This window comes from Elephas maximus, chromosome 3 (assembly GCF_024166365.1).
Source record: "Elephas maximus indicus isolate mEleMax1 chromosome 3, mEleMax1 primary haplotype, whole genome shotgun sequence".
Taxonomy (NCBI): Eukaryota; Metazoa; Chordata; class Mammalia; order Proboscidea; family Elephantidae; genus Elephas; species Elephas maximus.
In genome coordinates this window covers 82,409,619-82,430,983 of record NC_064821.1, presented here as the reverse complement: position 1 = coordinate 82,430,983, position 21,365 = coordinate 82,409,619, and the positions used below count along the sequence as shown (strand labels likewise).

Below are 21,365 nucleotides of genomic sequence, written 5' to 3'. Positions count from 1 at the left end.
ACACATGCATTTTCAATTTTGGAGATAAAGGAAACAAGAGAAGAAAACATAATTTCTTGGCTTTGTTATTAAAATACTGTCACTGTATTGTATCTGTCAACACCCTTCCTCTAATGTCTGGGGAACCTTTCCTCCCCAAGAGTTGGGGCTGGTTGCTGAGGGCAGGGCTTCCAGAGCCAATAATCAAGAGTTCTTCATAAAGTGTGAATGTTGATTTGATGAATTAAAAAGGAAAAGGAAGAAAGGATCCCCAGGAAGGACGACAAGGAACAAAAAGGCTAATAAAGTTAGTGAGACTTAGATGACCATTTTCAGGTGACTCGAGCTGTTAACTTTTCCTGGGGTCATCCTTTCCTGGAATCTCCCAAGGCTCCCAACCAGAAGTTGTTTATATGTGGAAACAGATAAATGCTCTGTCACTTGCACCTCTGTCTCCAGTGTGGGCAAGCCAAGTCAAGAGTTTATAGTCATTGAGCTGTGGAAACCACGAAAGCAATGGAAGTTAAGATTTGTAGTAGTGACCTTATTACCATGGCTATAAGGTATGTCTGCCTCCCAGTGGGAGAGGAAGATGCCAATTATATGTCAGCTAAGGAAGAACAATCTTTGGTCCAAAGCCATGCAAGAGAAGCAGGCAAAAGCAGCTTCTTGTCCCAGTTCCGTCCACGTAGGGGCTGCAGTGTTACCTGTAGAGTCCGGCGTTTGTTATCCTCTGTGTGAATCCAGGCTCGAAGAGTCAACTCTGTGATAAAAATCTGGGCCGCCTTGGCAAAAAGCACAGGGGCTTCTGCACTGATCATCTGCAACAGACATAGGCCCTTCCCATCAATTAACAGCAAGTCATTCAAGCCAGTTAGTTTGTCTCTTGCCTTGTGTCTTGCCATGGGACTATGGTGCAAGGCTTGGAAAATGAGAAGGTGGTAGCTCAAGAGAGTTCAAGGTAAATCAGTTCATCATGAGAAGGGAAGTGGAAGAAGGAATACTCACTTATGTGGCATCTACCATGTACCAGGCCCTGTGCAAGGCACTTTCTTACCCTCATAATATCCTGTCAAAGAAACTAGCGTTCAGGAGAGGTGAAGTGACTTGCCCATGGCCAATAAGCCAGTAAGTGGCAAGGTTTTGGTTCTAATCCAAGAGAGACAATGTGGTGAAAGATAATGAGCTTGGGATCCAATGGATTTAGGTAAAATCTGAAGCTTCCCATCCTCTCTGAGCTTTATTTTCACATAATAAAAAACAGATAATCTTCCAGTGTTGGTGTGGGAATCAGATGAGATGATATATGTAAAAGCACCCAACAGAGGGCCTGGCATGTAGTAACTGCTCAAGCGATGTAAGCTGCCCTGCTGTCTGACTGCAAAGTGTAAGCTCTTGGTCAAACAAGGCTCTGCACCCTTGGTAAAGTGATCTGTGCAAGACACAGCCACGGAAAGAAGTGAAAGATAAGGACAATTGGGATCTTGGCTCTATCACTTTGGGTGAGTCACTTAACCTCTTTTTGTCTTCTTCCATATCTGCAAAATGGAACTAATAATTCTTATCCTATCAAGTCTCACAGGGTTACTGTGAGCAGGAAATGAGCCAGTAAAAGGGAAAATTACTGTGAACTATTAACCTCTTGTACAAATACAAGGGATTATTATTTTGAGGGGTAAGGAGCAAGAGTCCTAATGGGAGGTGGACTCCTAGGAATACAGAAATGGCCACCCTGAAGTTAACCCTCTCCCAAGTATAATTCAAGCAGAACAAGCTTATAGATCAAAAGGTTAGAACAGGTATATATCATTATCAAAGATTTCTTAGAGTCTGGATCAACAAACTAGGGATTATAATAAGATGCTAAGATGATAGCACTGTCCTGTTGATTGATGATATATGTTTACACGACACTGTGAAAAGAACTGGGTGGTACAGGCCAATTTCAAAAATACTCAGCAGTGTTGCAACATCTGGAAAAAACCCAGAATATTCCTAATTTTCAAAGAAGCATCATATAATAATTAAAACTGTTCAATTTCAGCTCATTTAACATTTTCACACAGGAACCAAATACAAAAGCAAAGACAATAAAAATATTTTCATTCAAAAATTAAACCTTGAACTCTAGGGAACTTAACAATGACCTATTCATTTTAGCTTCAATATGAATAATAAAAATGAATGTGAATTCACCTTCACATCTTCATCCAGTTTCATAATCTTCTTAATACGAGCCAACGGGAGTTCCTGTACTCGGAAATCTTTCTGAAATGAGCAACAAGAGGTCCGTAAATGGGAAGGACAACTAACAAGGTGGCAGAGCACGACAGGCGTCAGAAAACATTCTGACTGGCTCAGTCCGTACCAGGAAATACGGCAGGAGAGGAGGTACACAGATGAAATGGAGAAAATACAAGCTCCAGAGCAAAATTCTTTGCTTAATCCATGCAGAGCTTCAAGCAATTAAAGGGTTTTAGGATACATTTATGATGGCTTCCAATAGTATCCTCATGAAAGGTTGCTGTCAGTTGTCATCAAGTTGATTTTGACTCATGGCAACCCCACATGTGCAGAGTGAAATTGCTCCATAGGGTTTTTAGGGCTGTAACCTTTTCAGAAGCAGATCCTAGGCCAGGCCTGTCTTCCAAGGAGCCTCTGGGTGGGTTCAAATGGCCAAACTTTTGGCTAGCAGTCAAGCATTTAACCAATTACTGCCACCCAGGTAGTCCCAAATAATATAAGGTTTGCCTCAGCACAATATAGAGGTGTATTATGAATGCCTTCCCCCCCCGCAAAAAAAGTTTACCAGTCTGCAATATGCAGATTAAAATGAGACTTCTGCCTGAGTGGTACTCCTCTATATCGCTAGTTCTTTCTTCTATTTGAGAGCTCCAAAGGAGGCAGCAGCAGCACCTGCTCACAGTGATCCACAGTACTCTGCAGCTAGTGTAGTATCTAACCTCTGTACTACCCTGACAACAGAACGGGAGGGCTCCTTTCCCATCACAGGGACAGAGGACTGTCTCCAAATTCTGTTTTGCGGGGACGGGGCATGGAAAAGGGTGAGGGTGAATTTATCAGTTGCCTTTTAGGAACAGCCCTCCTATTTTTTATTTTCTTAACAAACAGGTCTGGGGTTGGAGGAACCACATTATTTTACTGCGGATGGAACTTAGGAAAGGCCTTTTTGACCAGCACCACTCAATTATTTGTGACTTAAGCCCTTTTTTGTTTTGAAACTATTGGTATTTAAACACATGCCCAACGATGGATGCAATTCTAGAAATAAGAAAAATTCATCGTGAGTTTCAGAGCTGCAATGAAGAGAAAGGTGCAGAGGCAGAGATTAGCTAAAATCAGCAAATTCTCTACTGGGGCCAGGTGTCAAATGAATGATTCTATAAGTGGTCTGAAATGTGACTCGCCAAACCCAATATGCTCACCTGGGAATTTGCATCATCACATTATGAAAGGAGCAGCTATTATTTGAGATTTGGTGTAATTAACATGCATAAGTGAACCTTCTTTTCCAAGACCCACAGAAAAACTCAACTATATGTCAAAGAAGGGAGTAGGGGCATTTGGGTAAAGCATCACCAGTCTTCCCAGAATTCATTTATTACAAAGAAAGAGCACTATTACGATAAAATGTACACCCAGGACATCTGATTTCTCCATGCAAACTCAACAAGTTGCTTGGCTACAACTCAGCTCTACAAATTTTAAACACCACTTTTTCATCTTTTCCATTTCCAAATTAGGTATCAACATTTTCCATGAAGCCTCTACTAACTAACCCTGGAGTGGCAGAGGCTTAAAAGTCCAGTTTTTAAAAATTTCACCAAGAGTACAGAGCAGGGCACATTCTATTCTTATCTTCTCTCCTCCTTTCTTTCATTTACTCTTTCATGCAACTTAACTGACAGTGAACGTACTCACTATATAAAAAATACAAAGACGAGTGGATTCCTATCTTTGAATAGCTTATAGTTTAATTATAAAAGACAGTCACATAAAAACATTATAATCTTCTAAAGGGTGTAAAATCCCAGAGGGACAGAAAAAACAGAACAACCAGCTGATAATGAAGGATTGGAGAGGGGGAGGGTCTGGGAAATGTTCCACAGACAGGCCAACACCTGAATTGTCTAAAAGCTGATGAGAATTTGATTGTTGGAAAAGCATAAGAGCATTATTCAGGTAGAGGGAATAGCACGTGCAGAAGATGGAGACACAAAGAACAGAGCCTGCTTAAGTTTTAGACGTATGACCTGGGTACACAGTACATATGTGGGAGCAGCAAGAAAGGAGATGCCACACTGAGGCCAAATCCTGAAGGAATAAAGAAGTCACCAAAATCAATCACTGGTCTTCCTACTTGTGTGGCATATCAAAGAGATTCTACACAGAAATGCCAAAGCAAATGTTAGAGATGATGATTTCTTCAGAAGGCCTCCCAGAATGATACACACAGCACAAGATCATGACCGTAAGATTTAACTCTCTTACATGTAAGCCCTCATCATTTGGTTTGGTTGTTTCATATAATTTCCATGGATTGTTCCAAGATTACTTAACTAAAGCCCAACACTGATAGAAAGGACCTCCTTCCCCAACTTGAAAGAGTAAAATATAATTTTAAGAAGTTCTGAGACTATTCTTTAATCAAAAGAAACAAGAAAGGGTCAAGGATAAAGAGATTATATCCTTCCCACCTTGGAGAGGTATAGAATGAGGCAGTGATTTACAGAACAGCTCTAAGTACCCCAGCCCCAACCTTTTCTTTTGTGAGAAACTACTTTTCATGAGCCCCAAACCTTGAGATCTCAAGCGACAGTGTATGAAAAGTGGATCTTTAGACATGTGTGTATTGGGGGCAGGGGGCAGGGGCACTCATCACTGCTGACAGTAGCCAGTTTTCTATTATCGCATCCTAGTTTTCACACGTGGGCTTTATGATAATCTTGTTGGGGAGGGGAGCTCCTCCATCATCAGTAGATTAAGGTCCACTGAAAAGCTCTCTGTGCCATTGGCAACCATGCAACTTACGTCTAACTATGTGAATAATATTTAATTCCTCCTCTTGAAGCTGATCCAAATGGGAGAACAACTGACCCATACTGACGCTTCCTTTCTACTTTTGCAAGTGTTATCAGCAAGGTGGAAAGCAGGTCCTCTCTCAGAACATTCTCATGCCCCTGACCATAATGAGAGAACTACATTAAAACTGATGACATCTGAAATTGCCGAGTTTCAAAAAGTCTGGATTTCCTCAATGAGAGCTGGGAGCCAAAGAAAAGTCAATGGGTCTCAGCTGTGCTAAAAGAACATCCGGAGTTTCAAATAATGATGAAAAACCTTTTCTAGGCCAACTCAGTCAGGTACTACTGCAAAGTCAAGATTTTAACCCTCTCAAAAGCAGTGATTCTCAACCTTTGCAGCACGTTAAAATCACCTGGACAGCCTTAGAAAAACAAGATGCCTGGGCTCTACCCAGACCAACTAAATCAGGAGCTCTGTAGGGTGGACTTCTGGGATCATGTTTTTGAAAACTCTCTAGGTGCCCATGATCCACATGAGGTGTAAAAGCCACTGCTTCAAAGCTGAGATTCACAGTGAGGTACTCACACCAGCACTGGCATCACCTGGGAACTAAAGAGAAATGCAAAATCTCAGGTTCTACCCCAAATTACCTAAATCAGAATCCATATTTTAACAAGATTCTTATGTAGGTCATATAGAAAATAAAATTTGAGAAGCACTGCTTTAAAGGAAGGGCATATTTTGTAACGGTCCACCAGCTGCCACCACAGTTCTTGTTTAAATGGTTACCTGATTCGACTGAAGAGTCAGAAACATCAATGTCCAACCTAGGGGCACTAAGGAATAAAATGGCATTTAAAAGAAAGTGACCTAGGCATTAAATTACTAGGCTGAATGGGATGCAAGGAATACTTAGGGGAGAATTAGGTATTTCTTTTCAAGCTTCAGCTCCCTTCTTCCCCTCTCTTCTCCACTTTCAAAGAGGTTCAGAGGGGTAAAATTCAATGCCAAGAAGTCTGTTAATTATTGTTCCCAGATTGCTGCTGAGAAGGAATACAGTATTTTACACAATCACTGTGGTATACAATCATTTTGGTTTGGTTTCTAACCAACTTCAATCCCAGCTGAACACCACCTAAGTTTATAGACAATTACAGAGCTTGTAAGAATGAGGAGAGTGTGACTGCTAAGCTGAGATGAAGGATAAATTACTATCATTGGATTCAGACCAAAATGACTGGGCCAGTGTTTCCAATACATCATGAAGTCTATCACCCAGCAAAGGTCTATTATTTGTTTTGGAACAACTGTGTCCCAGCCTTAGAGACCACAGCACCTTCTGAATATTCTCATCAGTTTTATTTATGCTTGGAGAGTTTAAACATAATGGATTTTTTGAAAATCTGTTAAGACATTTTCAGATGTCAACCTAAGCGGCTCTGACTTATCTGAAGAAGTCTCGTTGTAAGTGTTGCTGAGTTTAAAACGACACAGACTACATGCTAAGATGTCTGGCTACCCCATGACACAGGTAGAGGTACAGTCAGAGAAGCAGATGCCTTCCTGCGCTGTGGTCAGAGAATCTTGCACAGATGAGAAAAGAGTCTTATGAAGGGAAAAGAAAGTCTAACAGAGGGAAAAGTCATGCAGGCTTTACTGGATGGCAGTCTCAGTCAAAGCTGACACTGATGTTGCTTTGCACTGAATCTGAAGTGGAGAAGTCTGACTCATTCAAACATTTACTGAGCACCTACTACATGCCAGACACTGTTCTAAACATCCCAATATAGAACAGATACCATGGTAAACGTCTAGGGGTCTTTTTCAAGGGTATACGGGAAGAAAATTTCAGTTAGTCATCAATAGAAGAGTGATTTAAGACAGCTTTCCTCCTTGCTCTTCTTTCTCTTCACCCACAAAAACCTGAACCAAAAACTGAACCCCTCCAAGTAATTCTCTTATAACCTTGGACAGATTAGGTGTCTAGGTGCTAAAATCTAGTGAACACCACAGCCTGCTCTGCTGGCCATCAAACTTGAAACGTAAACCAAGTGTGATAAAAATCAAAGCCCGGCAAAACCAAGAAAAGTGAAGTGCTGAGCTTGAAGCGCAAGAGCTGATCTGGCTACTTGCCTGATCCCGGATTTCTGTTTCTGGGCTCAAACTGGAGTGCAGGCCTGTTACATTGGCCTAGTTCCACGCCACCCCACAAGGCACTGAGGGCACTAGTTTTATACTTGGTCCCAGCACAAAACAAAAACCCAATAAGCTTAACCATGAGATTATCCCCCCAAAATACGAACAAAACACCCCAGTTCTTACTTTACAATTTCATTTTTTCCTACCTTCTCTTTTATATCTGAGATAGTAAAGATAACTACCACCTTTAAACTGCAGAAGAGAAACAATGACTTTTCAGTGGAAATCTACCTCTGAATAGTGGACAGCCTGAGAAAGACCAAGTTCAACTGCCGAAGATCTGCACATAAACAAACATGACCCCCTGGTACATCCAGAATATAAATTAGTGTTTTTACCCTGAAGTCAATGAGCATTTTTTGATTATTTCATTCACTCATTACTTGTTTATTGTCTGCCTCCTCCACCAGAATATAAGTTCCATGAGGGCAATGATCTTGTCTGTCTGGTTCACTGCTGGATCTGCAGTATCTAGCACACAGCCACGGTTCGTGTGTACTAAGTATTTGTTGAGTAAGCAAATAAATGGACCTTGTATGTCACATGTTAAAAGCCACTAGTCTTAAGGTATTAGTTCTATGTTAGGTGGGAATCCAGTATCTGCTCTGCCAGGTTGCCAGGAATGACACATCCTGCATAGGGAGTTCCTTCAGTATTTGCTAAAATGACACCAAACAGAAGACTCTTCATAAGGATGTGACATTACTTTCTGAAAATATTCCAATATAACCTATCTCACTTCCTGTTACTACTCTCATACACACACTTGACTCCTACCCCAAGTGTCACTACAGAGACAGTAACTTCCAGCCACTCTGAACTCCTTGCTGTTCCTCTAACACAGGCCTTCTCCTCTCGGCCCCACACCTTTAGGAATGCCCATCTTTCTGCTTGAGATACACTCTCCCAACCTTTTCATCTGGTGAATGTCTACTCATATTTCAAGACCCAACAAAAATGTCCCTCTGTGGTAACCCCTCTCTACCTGGGAGAACCAAGCAAAATGTCTTTGGTGTTCCCACAGTACTGTGACTTTACTGCTTCAGGACTCATCACTGCGCCTGATTCAGCAGCATTTAGTAAATACTTGTTGGCTAAACAACTCTGTCTCATTCTAATTACTAAACTGTAAGCTCCTTAAGGGCCAGGGCATATTTAATTCTTCTAAGTCAGTGGTTCTCAACAGGGGGAGATTTTGACCTCAAGGGAACATTAGGCAATGTCTGGAGACATTTTTGGTTGTCATAATTGGGGGGAGGCATGCTACTGGCATGTAGTGGGTAGAGACCAGGGATGCTGCTAAACATCCTACAGTGCATGGAACAGCCTCCCAAAACAAAGAACTATCTGGCCCAAAGTGTCAATAGTGCTACTGTTGAGAAACTCTGATCTAAATGTCTTTTAACACCTAGAAAGAATGTCTGGCTCATAACAGATTTATTATTGAATAAATTGGCCAACAATTTCTACCAGGTTCTAGAAATTTGGCAAGACTATCAAATCAGGCCTAAAAAATGAGCTACAGGTACTAAAGGAGGTGAGATTTTTGCTTTTCAGTATTCCCTGAAAGATACGCCTCACATTAAACTACCTCCAAGTCAAAGCATCCACCACACACACACGCCTGAGGAAAGTCACTAGTTACCTCACCTAAGATAAATTACATTATTTTCATTTTCCCACTCAGAGGTCAGGAATGAACTATGGTTTTGTAAACATGATAAAAAAAAAAAAAAAAATTTTTTTTTTTTTTATAGAGATGAAAAATGTTTTAGTCTAAATTTTGGCTAATCATCCTATAGCTCTCTTCTTTCTTCTTAAAAGTTTCCCACAAAATCTTCCCCATTCTTTCTTACCACTGTTAAATTCCGGATTTCTTCCATGACACGAGGCCAGAAGGACTGTAGGCTTTGCTGGGCATCACTGCTGCTAGTACCACCAAATCCTCCTTCTGTGGACATTTTCACAACTGAGAACAAACACATACACGAGATACATTAAAACAGTTAAGGCCAGACTTTCTATCCAGGTTATTTATACCTTTTCTTTGTGGATGTTTTCACTAATTCCTTCAAATTTTCAGTCTGATTTCACTGAGAGGGGTTTTAGCATAGATTTAAATCTTAGCAAAAATATAAAGAGGTGAGTTTTCTCTTCTTCCCAGCTTATACCACAGAGACTACCAAGAAGCATCAATGAAAAAATTTCAAGTTGCTTGAAATCCTAATGTGCTTCTAGGGCTTTCGGCTTCTTATCTGGGAGGAAAACGGCACTTGGCTGGCCTAGTTTAGCACATAGTTTTCAATGTCTTTCCCCTCCAAAGCTTTTTCAAGTTCCCAGTGGCTTCTCACACTCCATGCCATAGCCTACAGCAGATACATTAAGGAGCTCCAGTTATTAACACTGTACAGACCTCATTTACATAAAAAGACAAGAGGAGGCAAATGTATAGAGACCAAAATTTATCAGTGGTTAACCAAGAGCAGGAGGGAAGGGGAAAAGGGGGGTTAACAGTGATGGAAAAATCACGTTGATAAACGGTAGGACTGGCACAGTCAATTATTGTAACTGCTGTCAATAAGTTGCATACCTATAAAAAGTTGAATTAGCAAAAGTTGTGTGATAGATATATTTACAACAGTGACAAAAAAAAAAAAAAAGGCAGCTGTTGAGGCTGCTTATGTATAACCAAACACCTCATGGGATTTGATTCCTTGGCTTGGAGGTATAGGGTCATGGTTTCATGGGACATTCCAGTTAATTGGCCTGTTAGGTTGTTGTTGTTAGGTGCTGTCGAGTTGGCTGTGACTCATAGCGACCCCAAGCACAACAGAATGAAACACTGCCTGGTCCTGAGCCATCCTTACAATCGTGGTTATGCTTGAGATCATCGTTGCAGCCACTGTGTCAATGCACCTCATTCAGAGTCTTCCTCTTTTCTGCTGACCCTGTACTCTGCGAAGCATGATGTCCTTCTCCAGGGACTGGTCCCTCCTGACAACGTGTCCAAAGTGTGTAAGACGCAGTCTCGCCATCCTTGCCTCTAAGGAGCATTTTGGCCGCACTTCTTCTAAGACAGACTTGTTTGTTCTTTTGGCAGTCCATAGTATATTCAATATTCTTCGCCAACGCCACAATTCAAAGGTGTCAACTCTTCATCAGTCTTCCTTATTCATTGTCCAACTTTCACATGCATATGATGCGATTGAAAACACCACGGCTTGGGTCAGGCACACCTTAGTCTTCAGGGTGACATCTTTGCTTTTCAACACTTTGAAGAGGTCCTTTGCAGCAGATTTGCCCAATGCAATGCGTCTTTTGATTTCTGGACTGCTGCTTCCATGGCTGTTGATTGTGGATCCAAGTAAAATGAAATCCTTGACAACTTCAATCTTTTCTCCGTTTATCACGATATTGCTCATTGGTCCATTTGTGAGGATTTCTGTTTTCTTTATGTTGAGGTGCGATCCATACTGAAGGCCGTGGTCTCTGATCTTCATTAGTAAGTGCTACAAGTCCTCTTCACTTTCAGCAAGCAAGGGTGTGTCATCTGCATAACACAGGTTCTTAATGAGTCTTCCTCCAATCCTGATGCCCCGTTCTTCTTCATATAGTCCAGCTTCTCAAAGATTATTTGCTCAGCATACAGATTGAATACGTATGGTGAAAGAATACAACCCTGATGCACACCTTTCCTGACTTTCAGTATCCCCTTATTCTGTCCGAACAACCGCCTCTTGATCTATGTCAAGGTTCCTCATGAGCACAATTAAGTGTTCTGGAATTCCCATTCTTCACAATGTTATCCATAGTTTGTTATGATCCACACAGTCGAATGCCTTTGCATAGTCAATAAAGCACAAGTAAACATCCTTCTGGTATTCTCTGCTTTCAGTCAGGATGCATCTGACATCAGCAATGATATCCCTGGTTCCACGTCCTCTTCTGAAACCGGCCTGAATTTCTGGCAGTTCCCTGTCGATATACTGCTGCAGCCGTTTTTGAATGATCTTCAGCAAAATTTTGCTTGCGTACAATATTAATGATATTGTTCTATAATTTCCACATTTGGTTGGATCACCTTTCTTGGGAATAGGCATAAATATGGATCTCTTCCAGTCACTTGGCCAGGAAGCGGTCTTCCATATTTCTTGGCAATGATGAGTATGCACCTCCAGCACTGCATCTGTTTGTTGAAACATCTCAGTTGATATTCCATGAATTCCTGGAGGCTTGTTTTTCGCCAATGCCTTCAGAGCAGCTTGGACTTCTTCCTTCAGTACCATCAGTTCCTGATCATATGCCACCTCTTGAAATGGTTGAACATCGACTAATTCTTTTTGGTATAATGACTCCGTGTATTCCTTCTATCTTCTTTTGATGCTTCCTGCGTCATTTAATATTTTTCCCATGGAATCCTTCACTATTGCAACTTGAGGCTTCAATTTTTTTTTTCGGTTCTTTCAGCTTGAGAAATGCCGAGCGTGTTCTTCCCTTTTGGTTTTCCATCTCCAGCTCTTTGCACGTGTCATTATAGTACTTTACTTTGTCTTCTCGAGAGGCCCTTTGAACTCTTCTGTTCAGTTCTTTTACTTCATCAATTCTTCCTTTTGCTTTAGCTGCTCAACGCTCAAGAGCAAGTTTCAGAGTCTCCTCTGACATCCATCTTGGTGTTTTCTTTCTTTCCTGTCTTTTCAATGACCTCTTGCTTTTTCCATGTATGATGTCCTTGATGTCATTCCACAACTCGTCCAGTCTTCGGTCGCTAGTGTTCAATGCTTCAAATCTATTCTTGAGATGGTCTCTAAATTCAGGTGGGATATACTCAAGGTCGTATTTTGGCTCTAGTGGCCTTGCTCTGATTTTCTTCAGTTTCAGCTTGAACTTGCGTATGAGCAATTGATGGTCTGTCAATTGGCCTAATAACGTTTAATGCTTCTATTCTACCTCCTAGTTCATTACGTAGTGCCTGGAGTCTTAAAAGCTTGCAAACAGCCACCCAAAGCACAACTATTGGTCTCTAGTCACTCAGAGCAATGGAAGGAGAGTTAAGAATAGAAGATGATAAGGAATGTGTGGTTAATTGTCTCCATAAACAACTGCCTCCTTTGCCATGAGACCAGAAAAACTGGATAGAGCCCAATTACCATTACTGGACATTTTTGATAAAAGATTCCAAAGAAGAATCCTGACCAAAAGGGGGAAAATGAGGAACAGAATTTCACATTCTCATGGGCTCTAGACTTTCTGGAGACATGGGGGGTGGATGAACTCCTGAAACTACTGCCCTGAGATAATCTTTTTTTTTTTTTAATTGTGCTTTAAGTCAAAGTTTACAGTTCAAGTTGGATTCTCATACAAAAATTTATACACACATCTGTTATGTGACCCTAGTTGTTCTCCCTATAATGTGACAACACACTCCTCCTTTCTGCCCTGTATTTCCCGTGTCCATTCAACCAGCTCCTGCCCCTTTCTGCCTTCTCAACTCGCCTGTGAGCAGGAGCTGTCCATTTGGTCTCATGTATCTACTTGAGGTAAGAAGCACACTTTTCACAAGTATCATTTTATGTCTTATAGTCCAGTCTAATCTTTGTCTGAAGAGTTGGCTTCAGGAATGGTTTTAGCTTTGGGCTAACAGAGATTCCAGGCGCCATGTCTTCTGGGGTCCCTCCAGTCTCGGTCAGACCATTAAGTCTGGCCTTTTTACCAGAATTTGAGTTCTGCACTCCACTTTTCTCCTGCTCCGTCAGGGACTCTCTGTTGTGTTCCCTGTCAGGGCGGTCACTGGTGGTAGCTGGGCACCATCTAGTACTTCTGGTCTCAGACTGATGAAGTCTCTGGTTTATGTGGCCTTTTCTGTCTCTTGGCCTCATATTCTCCTTGTGTCTTTAATGTTCTTCATTCTCCTTTGCTCCAGGTGGGTTCGGACCAATTGATGTATCTTAGGTGGCCACCTGCTAGCTTTTAAGACCCCAGACATCACTGCCCTAATATTTAAACTTTAAGCAAAAAATATCCCCTGAAATCACCTTAAAGCTGAACAATTGTTTAGCCTAACTACTAAAAAGGTTGGAGCCCTGGTGGCGTACTAGTTAAGAACTTGGCTGCTAAACAAAAGGTCAGCAGTTCAAACCCACCAGCCATTCCTTGGAAACCCTATGGGGCAGTTCTACTCTGTCCTATAGAGTCACTATGAGTCAGAACCAATCCGAGGGCACCTAACAAAACAACAGTAAAAAAAAAGGTCTGCCTTGAGCATCATGCTCTTTTAAGAACTATCTATATGAGATTGAATTGACAACACCAACTCAAAAGATTAGACAGGAACCTTAGGGGGCAGTGAACTTATGTTAATTGGGGAGGAACAACTCAGAAAAGGTAAGAACGGTTGCACACCTGGAAGAACGTAATCAGTGTCACTAAATGGTACATACACAAACTATTGAACTGGTGTATGTTTTGCTGTATATATTCTCAAGAACAACAAAATAAATAAAATTTAGAAAAAGGAAAAATAAAACATTACTCTGAGAAGAGGTCCAGAGGCTTCACTAGATGTCAAAGGACCCATGTTACAAAAAAGACCAGGAACCCTGCCACAGAAGCAGAACTTGTTTGGGCAACACCAGCACAGTTCTCTTGTACATGGGATTCCCTGTACCACCCCGTGTCCTCTGCATGTCCTGCCAAGCAGTACACCCAGCTTGCTTCAGTATGTGTCAGTCATCATTCCAGGTGCTTTCTGGGGCTCCTACCTTTTGGTGTTCATGGTGCATTTTGAGGAAGGCTTAAGCACTCCCTCTCGAGTCTGGTTTTGTTTGTGCCCAGAACAGCAGCAGCCTGTTCTGGCTTTACCCAATGGGAAGAGAGAGGGCCTGCCTAGGCAGGTTTTGGTTCCTCCAGGTCAGTGCCTTCCGCTGCTGCAGTTGACCACTTCCCCTCCTATGGCAAAAGCCAGACCCTGGCTCTAGTAGTACGTGAGAAAGCAGAACGAAGGACAGAGAAGTGGGTGAACTCTCGACTCTGGGATGGTGCAGGGGCTCTGTATGGATTTCCCAGAGTTACATCCGCTGTCTGTGCCCAGAGGCTCCTTTCCCAGCAAATAAGATTCATCAAACAGCAGTTACAGCCATGCGAGAATATCTGCACAAGGCTTGGGTACCCATGTATGACCAAGCAGCTACAGTAAAAGGTCACGGCTAACTCTCAGCCCATTCTCTGAGACTCAGTGCAAATTCTGGCTTCATAGTTCAGAATCATATGGAAAAGTAGAAAAAACAAAACAATTGGGTTCAAGTCCTGGTTCCGTCCCTTCCCCTGCTAGCTGGGTAACCTTTCATTAATTCACAAACAGTTTTTGAGTGCCAGTCATGTGCTAGGCACTAAGCATACAGAGGTGAACCAGACACAGGTCCTGCCTCCTCTCACTAAACTTACTCTCTAGTAGGGAGGCATGTTGCTGTTGACCAAATTACAAACTGCAATAAGCTTAGGCAAGAAATGAGCAAGGAGTTACGTGGGTACAGAGATGAGGTAGGACGTTTGGAGAAGGCCTCTTTAAGGAGGTGATGTTCCAATAGATACTAAAAGCTAAGGCACAGCCGGCCATGAAGAGAGAGGGTGAAAACCTAAACAGAAGCAATAAAACAAAAAAAGCCAAACCCGATGCCGTCAAGTCGATTCCAACTCATAGCGAACCTATAGGACAGAGCAGAACTGCCCCATAGAGTTTCCAAGGAGCGCCTGGCAGATCTGAACTGCCGACCCGTAGCACTTAACTACTACGCCATCAGGGTTTCCAAACAGAATGAATAGCACACGCAAAGGGTCTAAGATGGGAAAGAGCGTGGCCTGATAAGAAACTGAAAGGGGGCCAGAATTACAGAAACATGTTGGGAAGAGAGAGAGTGGTGACAAGGAAGGTCAGAGGGAAGGGCAAAGGCTGACAGGTGGGGCTGGAGTTCATTCGAAGTGAGAGAAGCCATGGGAGATTTAAGCAGGGGAGAGACAGATTTTTTTTTTTAATTGTGGTAAAACACACATATAATTTAACATTTTAATCAGTATAAAGTGCACAACTCAGTGGCATTTAGTACATTCACAATGTTGTACAAGCATCACCACTACCTAGTTCCAGAACTTTTCATCACCCTAGAAGGAATTCGTATACCCATTAGTCACTCCCCATTCCCTGCCCCCCGCCAGCACCTGCAACCACTAACCTGCATTCTGTCTTTATGGATTTGCCTATTCTGGGCATTTCATATAAATGGAATAAAAAAAATACTGTACAGAGATGAGAACTGAAAGCTTTTTTAAAAAATAGGAGTCAAGTTTATGCTTTTTAGATGCTGTGGCACCATTATTTTTGGGAGGGGAGCACTATTGATGATGATTATTCCTTCTAATCCCAGACTAACCTGCCTGAAAGGACACAAAAGCACTGAAGTACAGGCCAACCACTGCGTGGTGGTATGAAGTCTCTGAACTGAAACTACTTTCCAATTCTTTCCTAACCTGAACCTTGCTGCTAGGCACAAAGCACAACATGCCAACAACTGGGAGGTTTAAAGATGGTTGAAAAACAATAGGGAATTAAAATTAGGACAGACAGAAGGGGGTTAGAACTTGCAGATGGCTTTGAGATGGGGGAGGGGGAAGATGAATAATCCCTAGATCAGCTATTATCAGTTAGGTAATATTAACAGGGGAAAATAAGAGCTCCAGGTGGCTTAAATGCTTATCTGGCAAACACTTAAATGCAAGAAAACAGTTTGATTAAACACAAAGAATGGGAAACTCAGAATTCAGATTTTGGGCAATTATTTGAAAAGGTTTAACATGCCAGCGACAGGACGCTGGCAGAGTTACGTAAGTTATTAAGAACTAATTCTGAAGGGTTAAGAGTACCAAAGCCAAGAGTCACATGACCAAACGTGCTGCTTTCCAGGGTCCATGTGAATGCGTGCTAGGCAGATCATTCTCCATCAGCAGAGCGGAATGAAGGCTGATAAATCTAATTTTATACTGTGAGGATGTTCAATTCACTCTTACATGTTTGCCTGGGATTGTCCTAGAGGTCTCTGATGTTGGTTTTTTTTCCCCCGTCTAAAGGAAATGATAAGAGGAAAGACATGGGAGGAAAACAAGAGTATAATCTTCAAAGCAGATCCCACTCTGGTATAACGGCATTAGTGGATGGTGAAGTAATGGGAAAAGATCTGGAGCCAATTTCTGGTGCTGGAGGCCTACAAGCAATTCTATACATCAATAGAACTATAAATACCTGGGAAGCAACATGATCTTGGAGTTTCTGGAGGGAATTAAACGAAGAGTGTTGAACCAAAATTGGAAATGACAGGATAAAATCTCCAGTACTAAATAACCAAGTGAGGTTCCCTCAAAACTCAGCTTCTGTGTAACATCTTCACTAATCACCACACAGCCTCTCTCAAATGTATTGAAAACAAAGAAATCAAGGTAATCTAGAGAAATTTTATTATTTATTTTTACTAATAGCTTCCTATAAGGTATTCCTAGGGAAATCCTGGTGGCATAGTAGTTAAGTGCTATGGCTGCTAACCAAAAGACTGATAGTTCTAATCCACCAGGTGCTCCTCGGAAACCCTATGGGGCAGTTCTACTCTGTCCTATAGGGTTGCTATGAGTTGGAATCGACTGATGGCAACAGGTTATAAGGTACTCCTAACAATGAAGAGAGCAAGACTCAATCTAACCCTTTTTAAATGGGGCAAATTTTAAAAAATCTTTCTGAAAATGAAAACAATTATCAAACAAATTAAAAAGAATCTAACCTTTCACAGCACAGATCCAATGATGGGCCGGACCCTAGCAAAATCTGCCACGCAAACCACTAAGGTCAAAAGAGGAAGCAGCACGTTTGCCAGTGTGATGTGATTTCTTTGTATACTTGCTAATGGCAGGTAGGTATAGTTTGGAATGCAAAGGTCTGTGAGATTTAGAAGGTTAGACAATAAGTTTTGGTTGTCCTTTGACAAACATTACAGAGGTGTACGATTGAAGAAAGCACGTTTAGAAGTCTCTGTGTGCAGTCTGGTTTTAAACTCTGAGTTGCCCCTACTATGGATGTGTTGGCATGATCAGGTCCCCGAACATCTGTGCAGTCACTAGATTTTAATGAGTCTCTGGCTGTCTGAGAGCCATACACAGTTGTAGTAGGGACTGTGTACAAGATAAAAGTTATCAAACCTTGCAGGAACTAAAAAATGGATTAAAGGTAAGTTTTTAACTTGAGAGGGCCATCTGCATTGGAAAATCACACATGGATAATGGCCAAAAAAAAAAAAAAAGGTCAGTAACTAACATCCTTTATATCTCACTGTATCATAGAAGTTTAGGACTGAAATTAAAAAAAAAAAAAAAAAAGACATCAAGACCCACCCAGACCCACTCCTCTGTAAGATGCCTGCAACTTCTTTTCAACCTCTGCCCAACCCCCTCGATCCCACTCCAAGTGGTCATCCGCCATGAATTTAAGCATCCCTCTCTAGTTCTGGGAACCTCGCCCACTCCTGGCATTCTTTTCCATCTTTGGACAGCTCTGACTGTTCTTCTTTACATTAAGTTGTATTTACAAGCAAAGTTCCATTTGAGCTTTAGATTTAGAGTTAAAGCCTTTATGATTTTTCTATCCAGCAACCTCTTCTTCTAAGTTTCTCTGACTTCAAAAAGACAAAGGTGCTCTTCCCCATCAGGGACACAAGATCCTCTCATGAGGAAAAAGAGGAAAGGATCTGGAGCATGTTGTCTAGCATCTCTACAGAGAGAAATTAGTAACTAATTCTTTTAATAATATCTTTTGGAAGAACATAAATTGTTACTGCAAATTTCTGGAAAAGGTGAGCACTTTTATTCAAAATGCTTCCCATAAAGCAGATCCAGTGTTTACACTGGGGCTTTAAAAATTAGACCAAATCCCAAGCAATATATTTTATGAAAAACAAATTGGTGTTTTCAGTATTTTTTAACAGAGGCATGACTTAAAACTAAAGTAATAAAACCTAATCATAGTGACAAGTAAGCTAATTTTGCTGATCAAACACCCTAACAAGGTAAAAAATAAAAAAGCAACCCCTTTTTCATCACCTCCTATTTTAATAATTAACATACTAATTACAACTGAATTTATTTTGCCTCAAAAGTAGCCCATTTACAAATCTGCAACCCATGGAAAATGTCTTGGGTTCATCTTCTAGGGCAATGAAAGAAGGCATATATTTACAAGTAAGAAAAGATTTATATTCCAGAATCCTCTTCATTCCATGTAAAGCTGCTTGCTATCTCTATAGCTGGATACCAAACCAAAAACCAAACCCAGCTGTCGAGTCGATTCTGACTCATAGCGACCCTGTAGGACAGAGCAGAACTGCCCCATAGAGTTTCCAAGGAGCGCCTGGCGGGTTCGAGCTGCCGACCCTTTGGTTAGCAGCCGTAGCACTTAACCACTATGCCACCAGGGTTTCCATAGCTATAGGGTCGCTATGAGTCGGAATTGACTCGACGGCAGTGGGTTTATAGCTGGATAAAGCTACTTACATACAGTTGACAAAACTGTCTTAAAACCAAGTCATATCAGCTTAGATCATTCTAATGAAAAACGCAATATCAAATTTTCTAGATTTATTATTCATATTAGATTTATCGTTCATATTCATTAATTATTTTATAAATACTTGAGTAAGGCTGCCTTTTAAACTGTTTGATAAAGATTTAAGGGCCAGATGAAGTATTGAACATCTGTTGCTAGAAGTAATCTGTTCCCACTCCCCCCTCCCCCCCCAAAAAACAAACCCATTGCCTTAGAGTCAAACTCCCAGTATCTATTCATTTATCTGGCTTTTAGAAGATTCTTAAAACAGTGTGTTTTCCAAAGCTACAAAGGGAAGAAATAACAGTCCATCACGAAAAGGCTGTTTTGTCAATGTTCAACTCAACTGCCATCTCTCCACAAGTCTTCTCTGAATATCCCCATCTGGAAGCAACCACTCCTTCCTGTGAACACTCAGAGGCCTTCATCGGCACCTCTCTTTCTGCCCTCACCACTTTACCTCGCATGATCATTATCTATATGCATGTCTTCTTTCCTCTTCTGATTTACAAACTTCTTGAGGGCAGGACCTGAGTGTGATTCATCTCTGGATCCCTCACAGCATCTAGCACAGATTCTGGCAAGTAAGTACTCCTGGATGAAGGGGCAAGAGGGTCGCTCAAGTTATGACCTTTCTGAGAAAAAGGGGTCTCTTGGAAAGCTTCGCCCTGAAATAGATTTAATGGAATTGCTTGAACAAACAAAGGAAGTGGTTACAGAAGCTGTTGTAGGAAGCTCAGACTAAATGAGGCTTTCTCTGTCTCTAAAGCAAGGACTACAATTAGAAATCCACCTGAAGATAACTTAGTGAAGTGGATTTATGATAAAAGGGAATGACAGAAAGGAGACACATACACCCACATAGAAGAAGGTCCTAGAAGTTCCAAGGCAGAGTCATGGGCTGGAAACATGGATAAGCACCATTTCCAACTGTAATTCTTTTGCAAGTCTGAACCTTCTCAGAAAGTTGACCAGGATAGATTAGTAAAGCTTGAAAAATTAATGAAAATGGTTAAGTAGAGGACAAGGAGGGCAAACCTCTCTGTTTGGCCATCCACTAGCAGAAAGATAAGGAGAAAATCATAGAGGAAGTGGGATGACCCAATCAGACCACTCAAGGATGGACAATCCAGCTGTCACTCTGAAATCCAGTTACTCTTCAGCATTCTTGAAGAAAAAGAGACCTAAGCAGTTTCAGAACATCCCGGAAGCAAAGTGTTCTTTTAAGATTCTCTAGGAAAATGATCAAGCTCTTGCTCTTGACCAGGTACCACACTCACCAAATCCTCCCTCGGAATGGGAGGCCTCTGGACACAGAGCAGGATGTATCAAAATGATCAACCTTACAAAATACAAAGGAATATAAAGTTCTAACACTCTGTATCATTAAGCTTTAGCTATATTCCCTGGTAAGTTCCTCATTCTCTATATCTAAGTCTTTTGTAACATGCCCAAACCCACAATACAGCTCTTTGAAGTAACTAAGGCCAAGTAGATGTTGTTGGGAGGCAGGTAATACCTAAAACCTTAACACCACAACAACTGCTCAGGGAAGAAAGATTACAGGAAGCTCCCCTAAAACGAAGCCCAATTCTTGACCAGTTTTGCTTACTATTGAAGTTCTTGAGCTGACTCCTGGGCATTCAAGTTTTACCTAAAAATAATGCTCTTACTGTCAAATGCAAGCAAATATATCTTAGCCTGGGTTTGACTGAGAAACAAATCTAAATGTTGGCATATAACCATCATTTCAATTCATGCCCCACCCTCCAATCTAACTCTCAAAGTTTAGGTCTTTGGGCTGTGAGTGCCCCAATCATTCTTACGTTTCTCCAACTTAACGTATGTCACCAAGTATCTCCCTATGTTCAAAACACATTTTCTTCTGCGCTCCTTTTTGACTTGCATTTTGATCATTGCCCTCTCTGTCGTGAGATGACATGCTTTCTGTTTTGCCCAATGAGCCATCCTGTCACATTGATTTTATGTTCCAATAGTGCTTAGGTATTTACGGAACTTAGTTCTAGGTTTCTCCATGGGAATCAGTTAAAACTCTTGGGACATTATATTTCAAAGGATAAGTGAGAGATAAACAGAAAGAAAATTAATATGAACAGATGGATGAGGAAGAAAAGTAATAAGAGTTAAGCTAATTTGTGCTTGCTATTTTAGATATACTTCCAGGCTACAAAAAAAGTGAAAACTAAAATTGAGGACTGAGACTTTCTAAACAAATCCACCAACAAAAAACAATTTGGTTCTTATGTTTATACAGATGATAATATACCTTAGCACTTGTTATGGGTTAAACTGTGTCCTCCAAAAGATATGTTCAAGTCCTAACCCCTGGTACCTCTGAATATAATCTTATTTGTAAACAGTCTTTGTAAATGTAATTAGTTAAGATGAGGTCTTTAGGGTGGGCCCTAGTATCTTTACGACTGGTGTCCTTATAGGAAGAGGAGAAAAGACACAGAGAGACACACATAGGAAAGAATGTCATATAACA

The 21,365-nt window shown here is 41.2% G+C and overlaps 1 protein-coding gene across 10 annotated transcripts in view; it reads right to left on the bottom strand.

Moving 5' to 3' along the window:
• NFYC (nuclear transcription factor Y subunit gamma) overlaps positions 1 to 21,365 on the bottom strand; it is a 76,613-nt gene that overhangs the window by 18,848 nt on the left and 36,400 nt on the right. For all 10 annotated transcript variants that reach the window (XM_049878936.1, XM_049878930.1, XM_049878939.1 and 7 more), the window contains 3 exons: positions 9,081 to 9,193; positions 2,176 to 2,247; positions 687 to 800 (listed from right to left, as the gene is read on the bottom strand). In XM_049878936.1, coding sequence (XP_049734893.1) covers positions 687 to 800; positions 2,176 to 2,247; positions 9,081 to 9,185 — 291 coding nt within the window. In that variant the 5' untranslated portion in view covers positions 9,186 to 9,193. The remainder of the gene's footprint in view (positions 1 to 686; positions 801 to 2,175; positions 2,248 to 9,080; positions 9,194 to 21,365) is intronic.